We start from the raw sequence: 19,349 nt of genomic DNA, 5'->3' as shown, positions 1-19,349 counted from the left end.
GGCCAGGCCAAATGTAATAATTTAAATTTTAAAAAATAAAATTCTGGGTATGAACAGAGGAGGGATGCATCTGATAGGAGGGTTATAAAATAAATGAAGGGAGAGCAACCCAACGAGTAGTTAAAGTGCTTCTGAGGACATTTTGCTGGGGATTATTTCCTTATTCAGGGAAGGCACACTGGAACAGCCACGTTTTCAGGCTCCTCCTAAAGACTGCAAATGTGGGGGCTTGCCTGATATCCTTAGTAAGTGAGTTCCAGAGTCGGGGGGCCACCACAGAGAAGGCCCTCTTTCGTCCCCACCAATCGCACCTGCGAAGGGGCAGGAGTGAGAGCAGGGCCTCTCCAGATGATCGAAGAGATTGCGTGGGTTCATACACAGAAGTGCGGTCATGCCATTACCTTCCTGCAGAAGTGGTACCTTTGCATGTTTTCAGACTGCTAGGTTGGCAGAAGCTGGACCTAAAGCAAGAGCTCACCCTGCTCCCTGGATTCCAACCACCAACCTTTCAGTCAGCAAGTTCAGTAGTTCAGTGGTTTATGGTGGGAGAAGGGGCTGTAATTGTTGTTACTGTAGTCTAAATACAATGCAAATAGGTGAGAAACTTGATTCTATTCTTTCTCAATATCCTATGTACAATAGAGTCTCACTTATCTGACCTTCGCTTATCCAACATTCAGTTGTATCTGATGCTCTTATCAGATGCACCCCTTTTCCTCCAGCATTTCCCTTTCAATTAGGAGCATCCCCGACTCTCTTTTCATTCCCAATAAATGAAAAAGGCAAGACGAGGAGGAGGAGGAGGAGGAGGAGGGAGGAAACGGGGAAAAGAGGCAAGACCGGAAGTGGAAGTGTCTTGTATTGTATATACATTTTCTGACAGATATACTTCGTGCAGCCAATCTTGTAGTCCTTGGTCTATGAAGTACATGGTACAAAGCAGTTTCTAGACAGTGGGTTAGCTATATTAGTCTATTGCATCAAAAATTGCATCACATCTTACGGCATCCTAAACAATCAGTCTTTCTTTGGCAAAAGCTTTCATGAAGTGCAGTTTGTATTAACACATTCGCTGTTTAGCTTGCTAAAGATTATTTTTATAAGTGCTGTTAGGCTTACATGTCTATTGTTCTGAAAGTATATTATGCTATCTGAAGTGCTTTTATGTATTTTTATGCTAATGGTATTTCTCACTTGCACATTAGCCACTTATGAGGCTCGAATCAGAAAACCAAGTTTTAAAAAATTGAAATTAGCTGGAGCAAGGTTTTGTACCCACACATTTCTTTTGTCCTGGTGGTATAACTAGTTTTGCAGGATTTCAAAACAAAAGGAAACCTGCAAAGCCTGTTTACTGGGTTGGAGTGGAGTGGGAAGAGTGAACACAGGATAACCAGCCACCACTCTTTTAAACTGCCTTCACTGAAAACGTATTGTTCCTTCCCACACAGGTCTCTTGTTTTTGTTTTTATATAATAAAAACATATCACATAGGAGAGAAAATACATTAACACTACAAACAAAAACAACATAAAATGACATCCAGCATTTTTCTTGGCAGGTATAAACTTATTTACCTTTTGAATTTACCGTATAAAGATTCAGCCTTTCCCTTGATGTACTTCTTACATTTCTACCAAAAATCAAATTTTACTTATTTTCAAACCAAGTTATTATCAACACATGCTCTTTTTTTATGCACAAAGTCTTTAAAAGGTTCACAGTCCTTTAAAAAAGAAACAGTTGTTTTCTCCCTAAATAAAATAAGTTAGTTCATCCATCTCGGGTAAGTTCACGAGTTTCAAAACTTTTGCTGATATTTCTACATTCTTTGACTTTTGTGCATATAATAATCTTGCAGCACTTGTCATATACTGAAATGAATGTCATTTGCATAATAACTTTTTAAAAACTTGAAATCATATAGTCTGTATTTAAGCCTCATAATATTTTGAACTTTTTTTGCACATCCACCGCATATGTTAAAATATCCCTTCACATTGCCAACTTTCCAAGATATATTCAAAACATCCTTATACATTTCGATAAGGACAGTGGTTCCCAAACTTATTTGGCCTACCCCCTGGAAATCAATTTTTCTAAATCTTCTCTTCTTTCTTTTAAGCTTTCACCGCCCCCTTACAGTTATTCATCGCCCGCCCCCCCCCCGATCGCTGCAGTGCCCACCAGGGGGCAGTAATGCCCACTTTGGGAATCCCTGATATAGGATATAGGACATAGAGTGTTATTGTCCTCTTTATTTTCAGTCTATGTAAAACTCCCCAGGTGGTCAAAGATATTTTGATGCCTAAGGTGTTTCCTTTCCTTATTTCATGCTCATAGACTAATTGGATTGGTATGGGTGAATCACATGTCAACATCAAGGATGGAATTGTGTCATCCACAACATTTAAGGTAGCAGGTTAGTTTATGCAACCTAAGACAGGTTACACAATATACACAACTCTGTCATATATCAGAAGGGAACATGAAGGTTTTTCAGGATATCCAACTAGAAGCTACCATGGCTGCTTCCCAGCATAGTTAGACCATTGTCTCACTGTGCCAAATGGAAGAGCTGACTCTCTTTGAAGTTCAAATTCCATGAAGTCTAAAACCCACACTATATACCACAAAAATACATGGCTCTATTATACTTTTTTGTTCTATAAGTAGCTCTGTAGTTTTGACAAGATCTCAAAGAAGACTAGAGATTTCCTCAGCAGTTAATTTTAGAGAATCTTGTTCTTCGATTGTCTCTCTACCTGACAGTGTTTCAATTTACAGTTTAGTTCTGCAGAGAGCCTACGTTTCAGGACTAGATGGAAAAGTGACAGTACAGTGGTGAGGCTCAATAAGATGTCAGTTGTGTAATTGATATGCCAGTTCTGAATTATGCAGTGAGCCTAAGGCTGTGGAAACTGTCTTCCCTTGCTGTTCCACAGTAAGCTTTTGTCTTTTATTTAGGAGAGAACCTCATATTTCCAAACCTGCATTTGCTGGAGTTAACAAAGATATTAGCACAAGTGGGGAGATTTGTAGAGCAGAATTGGTGGAAGCAGAGACAAATAAACCATCCCACATCCATTGAGTCTCCCCTGCAAAAGTCCCAGAGTATGATATGAGGATATATAATTGAAGAATATTGCTGAATTGGAACAAGGCTGGGTTTGAGTTCTGCTGGGCTTGAGAATGCTTCATTGCTTTGAATGAGATAGAGAAAGAAGGGCAGGATATAAATATGAATTAATCAATGTGCAAATAAAGAGGTGGAGGAGGATGGCAAGGAATCAGAATCCTGCTCTGGATTGTCATTTTCTACAACTAGGATAGCTTCTGATCTCGAACCCAAATGGAGAACAGTAATTACCAATGAGATTTAAAGGATGGGAGGAGATCCTTCCTGTTCACCAATTCTTCCCATTTTAATGTTATAGAGAAACATGGTTAGGAATATTATGCTTGGCGTTCATCTGCAGTTCCACCACATATGCCCTTGTAGTGAGGCTCCACAAATGGAATTTGTTCCTGTCTGCAAAATCCAGTAAGGTAGAAGATCTATTAGAACAGAAGTTTTGTTGTATTCCAAGGCGAGAAGCACCTATGTACTTAACCACCACACTCCAGTCCAGTGTAGATCAGCAAAGCAGTTTATTGAAGAATATATAAAAAGCAGTTCATCAAAAATATTAAAAACATCTAAGTCTAAATGTAAAAAATAGTCCACGAAATCCAAAGTATGAGAGTTGTATCAAAAAACGGAAATGCAGTAGAGTCATGATACGCAAGGCAGATTAAAATGCAATACACTGAAATCAGGAACAATCATAGAATCATAGAAACAAAGAGTTGGAAGAGACCTCATGGGCCATCCAGTCCAACCCCCTGCCAAGAAGCAGGAATATTGCATTCAAATAAACCACTGAAGACATAAAACTAGAATTTCCTTATCTGGCTTGACTAGGACTTGACAAGAGATGTTGCTTCAAACTCCAACACTGACCAGACTGCTGAAAAATCCCTTTGGTCTCTCCAATTAAAGCCATGAAACCATGCTGTTTGCCCTGGCAAATGGATAATGGCTTTTTCTCTAACAAGTGCTGTGATTTTCACAGAGTCTGTGAAGCAGCTCAGAGTTTGCGAAAACTAAGTCTCCCATCTAACAGCTTATTAACCTCTTCACCTGGTAGTTCATCCTCTGAACTCACTTCCCTAGAGAAAGACTTCTCTGGGCCCCTTTCTGGGATGTGACTTTCACCTTCACTAACTGCAGGAGACACAGAATGCTCAATTTTAGGACTTAAAATCTAATGCTGGCTCACTGGCTCAGCAGGTCCAGAAATCCCATGATCCCCATCCTCATTATTAGGCACAATCATTGGCTGAAATACAACAGTCATTGAAAAAATGTGAAAAGTAAAATGTGTGTGTGCTTAATTCTCCCTTCCCCTCACCTACTTTCTTCCTTTTGTTTTCATACTTATCTCTCTCAGGCTTCTGGGCATTTCTCTGGTTTGTTAGTTTTTGTTTCCTGGCTGATCAGTGGCGTGTTTCAAAGAGAGAAGACAACCCAATGAACGAAGGAGCAGATGCAGCTCGAGCAGCCATTGCATTCTCTTTTTTCTCCATCTTTACCTGGGTAAGTAAAGCAGTCACTGTTTATTTTTATTTTATTTAAGTATTTATCACTGCTCTGCTTACCAGGACATTCAGAACTACATACTTTAAAAATGAATGCAACACATTGTATAATTTATGATAAATTCCAACACTGCATGCAATCCAGGTCATCTATTGCAGGTTCTTCCATTTAGAAAGCCATCACATTGGTCCAAATAATCATTGTCTGGACTACAGGGGGGAAACCTTGACATTAGATGACAGAAAGTCAAAATCCTTAAGGCATCTACTAAAATGATAGAATAGAGGATGTGCATTTCCAGTTATTGAAGCCTGATACATTTGCCCTAAGACTATTCTTCAGGGAGATAGACAAAGGATATAAATTACAGCATATAAATAACATACATAATAATGGATCAGAATGTAAAGTCATATTGTACGTTGCATATAGTTGATATGTACAGTTGGCACTCCACGTTTGTAGGTTTGTCTTTTGCATATTTAATTATTTACAGATTTGCTTCATATGTTCTCTTTAGGAAACTCAAGGTCCTCCAATGCAATTTGTGCTCAACCTGTCAGAAGTGCTAGAGATCCTAAAACATCCTGGAGAGAGAGCCGTTCTCTAGGCATCTGTGGATCCTCCAGCATAATTCCATAGAATTGCAGTGGAGGACTTAGAGGTTCATACTGAAGTGTTTTTAAAATACACATTTCACCTCACTTTTGCAGTGGTGCTTTGCCCATAACCCCAGTGAATATAGAGGGTTGCCTGCATTTCCTTAAAAGAAAAGGTCTGAAAACAGCGCCCTTAAACTATTTTAACATATGAAAGTTGAGCCTTCTTTTGATACTATCTGTTATCAGTAAATATTACAACAAATCTTCAGGTCATCAGTATCCGCAGTCTTTTTTCATTAAGGAGTTATGTCAGGATGCATGGAAAGCAGCAGAGTCAGAATACATAAAGGGGAATACAGGCAGTCCCCAAGTTACGAATAAGATAGGTTCTGCAGGTTTGTTCTTAAGTTGAATTTGTATGTAAGTTGGAACAGGAACATTTTTAAGTGTAACTCCAGTCATACATATACATACACACACATACATGTACAGATATATAAATACACACACACACACCCACACACACGCACACACCTTAGTAAGCATAGGGAAAAGTGAACACATCTGTGGTGTTTGTTTTGCTGTCTGTGCCCCTTTTTAGAAGATTTCACCTCATTTTGTCCCTGTGATGATTGGATTTTGGAAAAAAATTGGCTTGTTGTGGAAATAAGAAATGGTGAAAAAGCTTATGCGGAGACACTTTTTTCCCATGATAACTCTTTCAAGAGTGAATTTCTTTCACTTCCTGTTGTCTCACCCATGTTTGTAACTATGAGTTTTTTGTAAGTTTGTAACTCGGACTGTATGTACTGGTAAAAATGTACATTAAGGATAATGCTTCAATTACAATTTGTCTTGATGACTCCAGAGTGCTTCTGAATTGGGAATGTGGGATCTGCACACATCACACAGTCCTAGACACTTGAGAAGTGTCCGATGTGTGATCCAATACAACAGTTAGCATAGTGATCTTGTTTGCTGTGGACTCATCTTGTGTGTTTCAAAAAAAAAACCAAAAACATTATTTGTATACCACCCTATCTTTCCAAAGGGAATCAGGCGGTTTCCAAAATGTAAGGCAAACATTCAGTTGCCAGAAAGAAACTATACAGACAATTATATCAAGGTAAACACATTCAGCAATATAACACAAACTAATTAAACACAACAGACAAAATAACAACAACCGAAAGCATCATAAAATACAAAAAATCTGCTAAAATACACTAAAGATAAAAATATTAAAACCAATCAGAGTAAGCCAATAATAGACCCCTCTGAACAAATCTTGCCTTCCAAAAAACCCTGCATTCAATTTCCTTTAGGGTCATCCTAAAGCAGAAATGAGTTGAAAGCACACAAAACAGCAAGGGTGCTGTTACACTCCCAACCAGCTTTTGGACTATTGTAGGCATCATTTTTGCCAATTTAGGAACAGAATGCTGTATAAGATAGAGGTTAGTCTAATCCCACACATTTCTTACAAAATTAGATTTTTCAGAATAATATATAGAGCAGATAAAAGTCCCTCTGTATCTAGGAATGTGTCAGTGGCGAGGGATGGAAACATTAAAGTGCCCTCTTCCGGTAAGTACCTGCAAGTAGCAAAAATTAACAGCAACCTGATTCCCAGAGGAACTCTCTGCCAGACAATTGGGAGTTAGAAAACCTTGCTGGTACACAGTCAGATACCCAGAAATCCACCAGTGGATCCTGATCTAACTTTACCAGTCTCCTGCTGTATGAATATTGGAATCTGTATGAAATTAATGTCACCTAACATGGGAAGCAGTAACCAGGTATTGTTCATTTGTAAATATCAATTTACATTTATGCCTTTACATTTAAAAATACCAACTGTAAAGATGCAAAGATGAGCCTCAATAGAAACAATTTAGTACAAAAATTGCTCAGGATGGCTAAGAATAGGAACCTAGACACAACCTTCATAGGCTAAACATCCTCAGCATCACTTTATGGTTGTAGCAGATGCTCACATCATAGGAACTTTTCCTTGCTGTAATCCACAAATTTTGGACAGACCCAGATGAGTGTGCACTTTAATAAAAATACAGCAGTTGTTTCTTTGCCTTTCTAGACACATTTCTTTTAATTGACTCTTAGTGGCATTTCCTCTATTCCAGTTGTCCTCAATTTTTTGCCCTCATTATACAGTAGAGTCTCGCTTATCCAACCTTCGTTCAACCAACATTCTGTATTATGTAATGCAGTCTGCCTTCTGCAGCTGTTTCAATACATTGTGATGTTTTGGTGCTAAATTTGTAAATACAGTAATTAGTACATAATATTACCATGCGTTGAACTGCTTTTCCTGTCAATTTGTTGTAATGTAATTTGATATTTAATAGACTTTTCCTTAATTCCTCCTTATTATCCAACATTTTTGCTTATCCAAAGTTCTGCTGGCCCATTTATGTTGGATAAGCGAGACTCTACTGTGCATGCAAGCCTACTTATTTCATTCCTTGCTTCTCCCAATGCTGACAGATATTGTGTGCTCGACCCCAGCAAAGACTGGTGACTCTCAACTGTGGAAATAATTCTGAAAAAGGAATTGAATATCCTTCCCCCTTTAATTCCATAAGATCACAGGGCCCTGTATAAATTTTTCACGTAGAAACACTGTTTTCTAATGCACCTTGTTCCATCCTGTTCTCTCCCTACAGGCCTCCCTGGCATTTCTGGGCTTTCGGAGACTTGGAGAAATTACTTTTCAGGAAGAATACAACACACTGTTTCCTACCTCTCCGCCCGTGCTCCCCTAACCCCATTTCCATAAAAGTATCAAATATGAGGGTGGAAATATTTGTGGTGAGGCTATTTCCAACTCCCGGACTCAGGAGCAGGAAGAAAGATGAGAGGGAAAGAGGAATAAAATATAGGATGTTTGTGCAGCTGATGTGGAGAGGAGAAAGAAAACGCCAGAATTCCTTGGAGTTTGGAACGATGCTTGTTCCTCTATCCTGTAGCTCCAAATAGCTGAAAACATTATGTGTACTGTTCCTCTCATCTTCCAGTTCTTTGTTACCTCTGTCCCTCTTTCGCAAACTAACTGGGAGATAACAATGATGTGCCTTTCTCGGAAGCTTGATGCAGTCTTAATACGTTTAACCACAAGTCATTGCCTAATAGTATTTTTCTAACTTCTGTTTGGTGTTGTCTTTTCTTGGCTTCCTTTTCCTTGGCACAATCCATGATGCTGGAAGGTAGCATTAAGACTTATGACCACTGAGCCTCTTTCTTTGTGCTGGTCTCACCAAAGAGCATTATGCAAACAACCGTTTTTAGCTTTGCCTTGATCAATTTTGTGCATGGAAAGGGCCAGTCTGTTGTGTCTCCCTATTTGCCACCTTCTGTAGCCACCATGTGTTGCTATACATGTGCCTGGAAAAAGCATGTTTATTTTTATCTCAGGAACTTCATAACTCAGCCCAGTACTGGATATTGTTGGTTGCACTGTGTGGCACTTATGGCACCAATCTTTCAGTCATTCCTGCCCACCAGCCATATCAATGGGGAGAATTTACTTATTTATTTACTATATTTTTACCCTGCTCTTCTCACCCTGAGGAGGACTCAGAGCAGCTTACAGTTTGACCACTTCAGTGCCACACTGCAAATACACAGTGTATAAAACAACATATTAAATAATAAACAGATAAGCATATAAATACACTGAAACTGTGGTTCCCAACCTGTGGGTCCCCAGGTGTTTTGGCCTACAACTCCCAGAAATCCCAGTGAGATTACCAGGTGTTTGGATTTCTGGGAATTGAAGTCCAAAACATCTGGAAATCCACAGATTGAGGAGAACTGGTTAAGACTGTTTTAAAACATTGCCCTAAACCCTCACACAAGCTGAAGCCTTTGGCATGTGTGGATTGTGGGGCTTGACTATGCTGTACATCAGAAATAGCTGCCATGTTGAGTGTGTTGAACTGGAATGCGCACACTGCCACTTTCTCACTTCCACCACCCTTTTTCTCAATCAGGTGAAATACTAGATGTTGAAGACCAAGCCTTCCACAAAAAGGTGTATATTTGAAATATCCTTCCAGGTGTCTGCACTCACACTGTTGCGTCTTTCTTGAACTTGTGTTCTCTTCAGGCTGTGCCAAAGCTTCCTGCTGTTTGAAATACATTTGCGTTCATAATTCCAGTTATGTCTCACACACTAATGTATGTCTTGTGCACTAACTGCTACTAACCTGGCTTCTGTTTGTTTCTCCTTGATATGTGCCCCTTTCTTTTTCCTATGTCTTTCTCCTTCCCATTTCCCCACTTTTCCTACACTGCCGCATCCCCCCCCCCCCTTTAAAGGTCGGCCAGGCATTTCTGGCATTCCAGCGATTCCAACTTGGAGCCGATTCAGCCCTCTTCTCCCAGGACTACACGGACCCGAGCCAGGAGGCTGGCATGCCTTATGCACCCTACACAAATGAGGCTGACACTACAGATAGCATGGGGACGTACCAGCAGCCCCCTTCGGTAGATGCTTTTGATGCTGATACACAGGGCTACCAGGCACAGGACTACTGAGAGGCGGTGGAGCCCTCTCCCCTCCCCTCCTCCTTTCCCCTCCACCCTCTCCCCTCTGCCACCAACACGCCAAGGTGGAAAACAGACACGTATGTATGTACCGGAGCAGCAGGTGGCTCTCAGCCACTTCTCCAGCCTTCTGGGGTCTCTGTGTTTCTTTATTTCCTGGCTTTTTTAAAAAGCAGAAACACCTAACACCTCCTCCCTCTTCTGAACTTTCCACCAAAATCAAAGGGTTGTATGGTTTTTTTCTGCAGTAATAGAATTTGTTATCTCTCTCTGTCTGGAAAGCTGCTGGGATAAGGATCTAGTTCACCCTTTCCATCGGGGGAAGAGGGAAAGGACCTCAAGATAGTATTACTGGGGAGGCACATCAGATGAGGGGAAGACTGGGTGAGAAGGAGCCAGCCTGGGCAGTAATAGGGAGAACAAGATAGATAGGTGTCTAAATCTGTGAGCGAGGGTTGAAAGTGCGTGTGTGAGCAAGAAAGGGCGAGTGAATGGTGCAAATGGCAGCAGAACGGTGTTGAGAATGGATTTTGAATTAGTTTTACTCCTCCATTGAGATCATGAGCAGATGGTTTTCAAAATCCCAAAGGGAAATTGTTCTGGTTTATTTTCAGGAATATTTTGCCAATGCTAAGAGCATGGTAGTTGAGGTTTAATTTGTTTAATTGTTTCCAGTTTCAATTGAGCCTCATAGGAATTCAGTTGGTCAATATGCCTGCAGTTCTCTTAATTCAATGAGTCTTCTATTGCTAGTTCTCTTATCCTTTGCCTCCCAAAGAGCACTATCATTGGACATTAACCACATTGGCTGTTCATCACAACTGTTTGCCGTTGCTGGGTGCTTACTTTTGGAGGGTCCAATCAGCGCCCACCTGCAGAATATTACATGATGATCTGTTGTTCCATAATCCTTTACCAAGCAATGCTGCTGTGGGCTGCTGAGCATTTGTGTTCAACAACATCGGGAAAGTCACAGGCTTTCCAGTCCTAAATTACCATGTTGGCTTGCCTTGCAGTGGCACCCATAGTGGAAACAATCTACATGATGAATTTCAGTGCAAAGAAGCAAGAATTTATAAGGCTAGCTTGCAGAGATATGCCATTTATCATTGTGGCTACAATGGTCCTTCTCTATACTAGATAAATGTTCTGGCTGTTGTAGATTTAAGCAGGAAGACACTTTAAACTCTTGTGCCAAACCATCTGTTACCCCCACTGTTTGTATGCTCAAGAATAACAAAGCAGAATTTCCACACTGAATGTTTTTCTATGGTGGGAGAACAACAATTTGTTGTATCTGCCAGCTAGGCTGAACTCAGAAATCAGCGGAAAGATGCATGGAGTTCAGTGCCAACACAGCTTGAAACAAGGATATTATATGACACTGAAACGTTTAGCTTGTGTCTGGATTAATATCAGGGTAGATATACAACTAGGAACAGACACTTAATACCCGCTCAAGCACTACAGACTCCTCAGTGGAATTAACAAACATGACTTCTTCCCACATTAATTATTTCTTAATAGAAAGTGATCTACTTCTGGTTGTATTGTTGTACCTCAATGAAAAACAGTTGCAAAGAGTTAGTTTCAAAAGATTATGGTAGATGAGGTGCTGGTGTCATCATCTAAAAGGTAAAGGTTTCCCTTGACATTAAGTCTAGTGGTGTCCGACTCTGGGGAGTGGTTCTCATCTCCATTTCCAAGCTGAAGAGCCAGCGTTGTCCGTAGACACTTCCAAAGTCATATGGCCAGCATGACTGATGGTATGCTGTTATCTTCCCACCAGAGTGGTACCTATTGATCTATTCACATTTGCACATTTTTGAACTACTAGGATGGCAGAAGCTGCGGCTAACAGTGGGAGCTCACCCCGCTCCCTAAATTCAAACCACCAACCTTTTGGTCAGCAAATTCAGTAGCTCAGCAGTTTAACCTGCTGTGCCACCAGGGATCATCATCTATCATTCCCCAATAGTTTGTTAATTCATTGAGTTGTATAATTCTCTCCTTGAAGAAAGTCCACCATACTTGATTTAACAAGCCTAATTGACATGTAACTTATTAAAAAGTATAGAAATAATAATTACAGGGTCAGAGCAACAGCAGGATCCAATAGATTACTCAGCACTAAACATACACTGATAGAGTTCAGTCCTAAGACATTAGGCTGTTTCCAGACATTACCGTATACTTCTCTTCAAAGAAATCCAAAAGTGTATGTATCTTTGGATTGCTGGTAAGATCCGGCTTTTTAACACTCCCACAATCTTCTTAATATAGGTATGTTTCAACCTTTCTGACATTATAACAATATATTAAACTTAGCCACTTTCTAAAAAAGAATACTTGTTTTGAAATGTAACTAGAGAGATGTTGCAATTGAAGTAAGATAACTTTGAGCTGCTGTTTCCCTTTGCTACTACCAGGAAAAAGGAAGGCTAAAAAGGCAAGAGACAAAGTGTGGATCCTTCATTAATTTGACTAGACGCCCTTTAATTTCCGTCACAGTTTTTAAAAAGAGGAGCATAGGACTAACTTGGTTAAGCATGGGCATACTTTGGCCCTCCAGGTGTTTTGGACTTCAGCTCCCACCATTCCTAACAGCCAGTAGGTGGGAGTTGAAGTCCAAAACACCTGGAGGGCCAAAGTTTGTCCATATCTGATCTAGGTAATGAATTACTGTAGTGGTGCTGAGTCTTTCCCACCTGTGTGGTGTGCATGCTGATTGTGAATGTGTGTTCTGCTGCCTATGAATCCTTTCTGTTGACATTTTTTTATGTGTAGAGATTGTAGCTTGGAAAAGTTATATTTTGGGGATGAGGGGATGATAATGCTTCCGGAATCTCCCATCCTGCATAGATATTGGTGATGTTGGTTGGTAGATCCTGTAAAATATAGTCCAGAAAGAAAAAGAAAGATTATTTTTTACTCTAAAGCCTAACACTGTGTGGTTAGAATCTAGCAGGGAGAGAGAGGAGGGATACGGCAGTCCATTGCTCATGAAGCACAATCAGGAACTAAGCCCCTTGCTTTATGGTCCCAAATGAAAGCAATATTATATATGGCTTGGGGGGGGGGGGGATGACTATTGTCTTCATCCACAAGCTTTTCTTCTATTGGGGTGGCCTAATATTTAGGCTGGTAGTGGGTGGGGGGTTATTTTGATGATGGGATTCTTCATAACAGGTGAAGGAGAGGTCCTTCCTTTTCTTCTCTCCCCTGGAGGGAAAGAGGGAACTATGGAATTGGAGGGTTGGGAGGGTGAAAAGTCCAGTGTCGGTATGGTTTTGCTGATGTCAATTGCATGCTTTCATGTGGGTGTGGAAGGGGGGATTTTCCATCCCACAACATCTGCTCTGTGTAAAGCTTGAAACAGGGTTTTTGCCTTGAGGGACAAGCCAAACCTGTATTCAAATGAATTCTGCTATGGGGATTGTTTTTACACCCGTTTCCCTGTTACATATGAATAAATTTAAAAGTTCAGAGAGCAGTACTTTCCTCAAATGCATACAGTACCCTTTTACAAAACTCAGAAAAACATGCACATAAACACACACACTTGTGGATGGAGCATAAAAGGGTAATGAGCCATAACTCAACAGAATTACATGAAAGGCCATTGATTACACACTGAATCTGTGTATTGGATTGCAGCCACTACTGTCATTAGAGAAAATACTTTTTTTAGAAGTGAAACATTCTGCTAATGGCCTATTGAGCCATTGCTTTTTTTCTTGGTCCTCATAAAGAATTCCATGATGATCTCCAGCTTGTGTTCTGAGATTGGAAGAGTTTCTATTTTGTCTAAGAATAGCAAAAATAATAATTCTTGGTACATCCACACTTATGGATTAATTCTAGAAAGGGGATGTCTCTATACCAGGATACCTATCCAATAACACTGACAATCACGTAGCAAGAATCCTTGGCCTTCCAGTATTTGGCTCAACTTTCCATGAATAAAGGAGGCATCTGGCTATCCAGAAGCAATACTACTGTGGTTTCGTCTTTCCACTCTGTGAAGCCACAGTGAAGTAGTGCTTCACCTAATTATATGATAGTATAAACCACTTTATATTTTATAGTGCAGTTCAATGACACCACTGTTCCCTTTAAGTAATGTAAAATGTGAAGACCAGGGGAGCATCGTAATGAAAAGTGGACATGTTCCAGGGAAATGCAGGCAAGCATGGCTCCAGCACATTTTGATCCACATACCTACTTTTCACACTTGTGTTCCCATATGGGAAACAATGGTGAAAATGTGGTTTCGGTGTCAAATGAGAAGGAGTTTCCTAGTGGAGTTAAAGTCTTTACTGTGCTCTCAAGTATCACATGGTGTTGCTTCAGCATTAAGTGCAACCTCCAAGTTTAAATTACTTGGGACAGTGAGGATGCAGGCCTTGTACACAGACAGAAATGTTGCCAAGTATAGCCACCAGCATGTCGTCTATCTCCCAGTCAAACAATACAGTCAATGAACAGCTAGCTAGCCAACTAAATAGCCAAACAAAGACCACCAGCCAAAGAAATGTATTTGCTAGGTATCTGCACTCCTAGGCAAGTCACTGGCTATATGTAGTTGAACATTAGGGTGATAGATCTGAACATGCACCAGTACTCTTAAGTATACCACAAAAATGAGGGGACAGTCTGATTGCATACTCACAAGATCTAGAGAGGTCTCACTAAGGCAAAATCAACTGAATTAAGAGTGCAGGTGGACAAAGTTATTGTCGCAGTTTTTGTTCCGCTTCCCACAACAGGAACATGATGTCCCCATTGAGCTCTAGATATGAATTTCTCATTACATTCTCCTTTATCTATTATGGTAATAAATGTGAGAGTCTCGGTATTCGGTACTTCCAGTTTCATTGGCAATCAGAAGCACATAGATGCCAGAACAGATAGGCAGGTCTCCTTATGAATCTAAATGAATACGTTTGAGGCTTAATAAATCACAGGTCAGTCTTTACAGTTTTCTAACTTTTGGGGCAACATCACTTGAGGTCTGGCTGCCCGGGTATAATATATCATTATACTATATTATATATGAAGGTGTATAATATGAAGCTGTGCACATACATGTTCATACATATGTGACAATGAAAGGGTGGCCCGCTGCATACAAAATCCCCCCCCCCCCCCCAAACAATCTCTGATTATTCCAAGCTCCACCCCAACGGATCCATTCTGTCCTCTCCAGTATGTTTCCCTCAACATAAGCCCTGCCATCTCGGCACCTGTGTTTACGATGTCCTGTATACTTGTGGTTTAAAACAAAAAGTGAAGGTGGTAACTACTGGTGTGTCTTATCAATAAAGTTATTACATTCAAAAATTGTAAAGGCAGAGCTACGAGTTTTTCTTTTTAAAAAATCTTAACCTGTATTTTAAAAAGGTTCAAACTTTGCACATAATTATGTCATGCAAGAGTTAACACAGATGAAACACCTTGATGTGCAAATGTGAGTAGATCAATAGGTACCACCTTGGTGGGAAGGTAAAAAGGTACCCATACAGATATGCAGGCAACACAGTCTGAAATGTCTGTGGACAACAGGCTCCTTGGCATGGAAAAATGGAACAAGAGCACCTCCCCAAGGCCGGAAACTGAGCATCACCTCCTGACGCCAGAGATGGAAAAAGGGGATTATTATTCTTTTTATTATTATTATTATTGATGTTTTTCCTGTGTAAATAAAAACGGGTCATCCACTTTTCATTGCCACATCCTGGTCTTATAATAATACACTTTGTTTATATTCTGCTTTATCTCCCTGGAGGGACTCGGAGTGGATTACAATATACACATGAGGCAAATATTCAATGCCTTTTAAACACAGTGAACAACGACATACAACACAGACAAAGGTAAAGGCCTTCCACTTTTTCCATCTCTGGCATCAGGAGGTGATGCTCAACTTCCGGCCATGGGGAGGTGCTCTTGTTCCATTTTTCCATGCCGAGGAGCCTGTTTATTTATTTATTTACTTTACTTTACTTCTATACCGCTGTTCTCAGCCCAAAGGCGACTCACAGCGGTTCACAACAAATACGAACAGCAAAAATTTAGTGCTACAGTATAGAAACAGTTAACAACCTAACACATTACACAATTAATAAACAGTTACTACAATACCCATTCACTGTCGTCTCGTCATCAAAAACATGTTCCAGATTCGTCATCCATTGTTCCATTCCAGTGTTCATTAACCAATCATTGCACTAATTATTGGAACGCCTGCTCAAACAGCCAGGTCTTCACTTTTTTGCGGAATACCATTAGAGATGGTGCTAGTCTAATGTCCGTAGGAAGGGCGTTCCGCAGCCGAGGAGCCACCACCGAGAAGGCCCTATCTCTCGTCCCCGCCAGCCGAGCTTGAGAAGCAGGCGGGATCGAGAGCAGGGTCTCCCCGGAAGATCTCAAAGTCCTGGTGGGTTCATAGGCAGAGATGCGGTCAGATAGGTAGCTTGGGCCCGAACCGTTTAGGGCTTTAAAGGCCAACGCCAGCACTTTGAATTAAGCCCGATAGCAGATCGGTTGCCACAGATATCTCAGATTGTGTTGCCAGCATATCTGGATGGGGCACTCTTTTACCTTCCCGCTGAGGTGGTACCAATTGATCTATTCATTGCATGCTTTTGAACTGGTAGGTTGGCAGAACCTAGGGCTGACAGTCAGGAGCTCACCTCAACTCGCAGCTTCGAACTACCAACCTTCCAGTCACCAGATTTCCTGCAGCTAGCAATTTAACCTGCTGTTCTAGAGTTGAAAAAAGAATACCTGTCATCTGTAGAAAATAGATGTAGCATATTTTTAGTGATGTGAGCTCAGCTGAAAAGTGTATTGACTTCATATAGTCCAAACACATATTTTTCCTTCTTCATTGCTGAGCTGTAGTTAAAAGTGAGCTGGACAGCACATGCAGAATCTTATAATATTGCATTGATAGACTGGCACTCCATGATGCCATCAAACTGTCTGTTACATTTAAACAGCGCTGTTATATTTAAAAAAACTCAATAGCCCAATCCTGATTTTCAAGTCAAATAGTGATAGTCCTGGAGAAGAGTATCACTGCCCAGATCATCTCAATGACTATGGAGGCCCCGGTGAAGCAATGAGTTAAGCCCTTATGCCGGCAGGGTTGCTGACTGAAAGGTCGATGGTTCGAATCCAGGGAGCAGGGTGAACTCCCATCTGTCAGCCCCAGCTGGAGCCCCTGGTGGCGCAATGAGTTAAACGTTTGTGCTGGCAGGGCTGCTGACCAAAAGGTCAGTGGTTTGAATCCAGGGAATGTGGTGAGCTCCCATCTGTCAGCTCCAACTGGAGCCCCCGGTGGCACAATGGGTTAATCCCTTGTGCAGGACTGAAGACTGACAGGTTGAAGGTTTGAATCCGGGATGAGCTCCCTCTGTCAGCTCCAGCTCCCCATGCGAGGAAATGAGAAAAGCTTCCCACAAGGATGGTAAAACATCAAAAAACATCTGGACATTCCCTGGGCAGCATCCTTGCAGATGGCCAATTCTCTCACACCAGAAGCGACTTGCAGATTCTCAAGTTGTTCCTGACATTAAAAAAAAAGCTCCAGCTTCTCATGCAAGGACATGATATAAATCTCCCACAAGGATGATAAAACATCAAAAAACATCTGGGCACCCCCTGGGCAACGTCCTTGCAGACAGCCTATTCTTTCAAACCAGAAGCGACTTGCAGTTTCTCAAGTCGCTCCTGACACACACAAAAAACCTCAGTGGCTGCATCTACACTATAGAATTAATGCTGTTTGACACCACTTTAACTTCCCTGGCTCAGTGCTATGAAATCATGGAAGGTGTAGTTAATTGAGGCACCAGTGCTCTTTGGCAGAGGAGGGTGATGACCTTGTAAAACGACAACTCTCAGGAATCCATAGTATTGAGCCATGACAATTAAAGTAGTGTCAGGCTCAATTAATTCTACAGTAATGATAGACTCAGTGTTTCCCTTGTTGGAGGGGTAATATCAAAATAAATGAGCATATTCTATGCACCCATCTCTTTCATTTGTATCTTGACTTTCTCCCAGAATGGGACTCGAGGCTTTTGGATGGCAGCAAATGCCAATAAAGGAGATAGTTTAGAACTGGCATAGGCAAACTTTGGCCCTCTAGGTGTTTTGGACTTCAACTCCCACAATTCCTAACAACCGGCTGTTAGGAATTGTGGGAGTTGAAGTCCAAAATACCTAGAGGGCCAAAGTTTGCCCATCCCTGGTTTAGCACATGCAAATTAAATCACTAAATGATAAAATGTGTTTTTGATACCACATTTTGAATGTTTTCATTGCTTTTATAACTGTTTTAACTGTATTTTTATAATTGCTATGGCATCGAATCGCTGCCGACTGTGAACCACCTTGAGTCCTGAGAAAGGTGGCATACAAATGCGGTAAATAAATAAATAAATAAAATTAAAGCAATTAAATCCCATGTTAAAATAAGGACTAAATACATAGCACCAACAAAGGCTATTGTTGGAAATCAGTTTCCAAAGGTTTTATGGCAAAAGGCTCTTAATGAGACATGCCGCATTATCACGGGGTGTCTGTGCCCTACACCACTGGAGAAATTACACTGTTTAGCCGGTATTGCACCACCTGACATCTGCCGGAAAGTAGAAGCCATTAGTAAAAGGACCAAGGTAGTGACATCTCCAGCTCATCCCCTGTTTGGGTATCAGCCAGCATGTCAACGACTTAAATCAAGAAATAGTTTTCTATGATCTGCAGAGACACTCGCTGGAACAGCTCAGCAAGCGAGAGTCCAAAAGTGGCAGGCTCAAACCCAGAACCTCAATCAATGGCTGATACCAAATGAGAAATTCCCCGCTGGGCACATAAAAAACTGGGCAACTTGGAAGGCGCTGGACAGACGGCGCTCTGGCACCACGAGAGTCAGAGCCAACCTTAAGAAATGGGGCTACAAAGTGGAATCCACGACATGCGAGTGTGGAGAAGAGCAAACTACAGGCCACCTGCTGCGATGCATCCTGAGCCCTGCCACGTGCACAATGGAGGACCTTCTTATAGAAATACCAGAAGCACTCCAAATGGCCAGCTACTGGTAAAAGGACATTTAATCAACTACCAAGCTTGCAAACTTTGTGTTTTGTTTGTTTGTTTGTTAAAAATGCAATACAACTGTTTGGCTTGCTCCTGACACGATTAAATAAATAAATAAATAAATGGGAAAAGGTATAACCTGCTATTGAAAGGGCAACCATAATAGGGAGGAAATTCCAAAATGTAGGAGCAGGCACAGAGGGAAACTTCTGTGATCTCCCACAAACTGGAATGGAAACAAAGGATGCAGCTACACTGCAGAATTAATGCAGTTTGGCACCACTTTAACTGTAATTGCTGAATTCAACACTTATCTAAGATCCATTCATTCAATAGGGTCTACTCTAGCGGGCGATAACAGTAGGGTTCAGACCATGAATGGGATTCCTATAGTTCTCCAGATGCTGAAGTCCAAAACACCTACAAGA

General features: G+C 41.0%; 1 protein-coding gene across 2 annotated transcripts in view; it reads left to right on the top strand.

Moving 5' to 3' along the window:
* SYNGR1 (synaptogyrin 1) overlaps positions 1-15,163 on the top strand; it is a 54,641-nt gene extending 39,478 nt beyond the window's left edge. The window contains exons 3-4 of one of the 2 annotated variants that reach the window (XM_060777077.2): positions 4,494-4,639; positions 9,586-15,163. In XM_060777077.2, coding sequence (XP_060633060.1) covers positions 4,494-4,639; positions 9,586-9,804 — 365 coding nt within the window. In that variant the 3' untranslated portion in view covers positions 9,805-15,163. The other variant, XM_060777078.2, reaches the window with a different exon arrangement.
* The last annotated feature ends 4,186 nt before the right edge of the window (positions 15,164-19,349 follow it).

Source organism: Anolis sagrei, chromosome 5, assembly GCF_037176765.1.
Source record: "Anolis sagrei isolate rAnoSag1 chromosome 5, rAnoSag1.mat, whole genome shotgun sequence".
In the NCBI taxonomy this organism is placed as follows: domain Eukaryota; kingdom Metazoa; phylum Chordata; class Lepidosauria; order Squamata; family Dactyloidae; genus Anolis; species Anolis sagrei.
The sequence above is the reverse complement of the archived record's forward strand: the minus strand, read 5'-3'. Positions and strand labels throughout refer to the sequence as shown.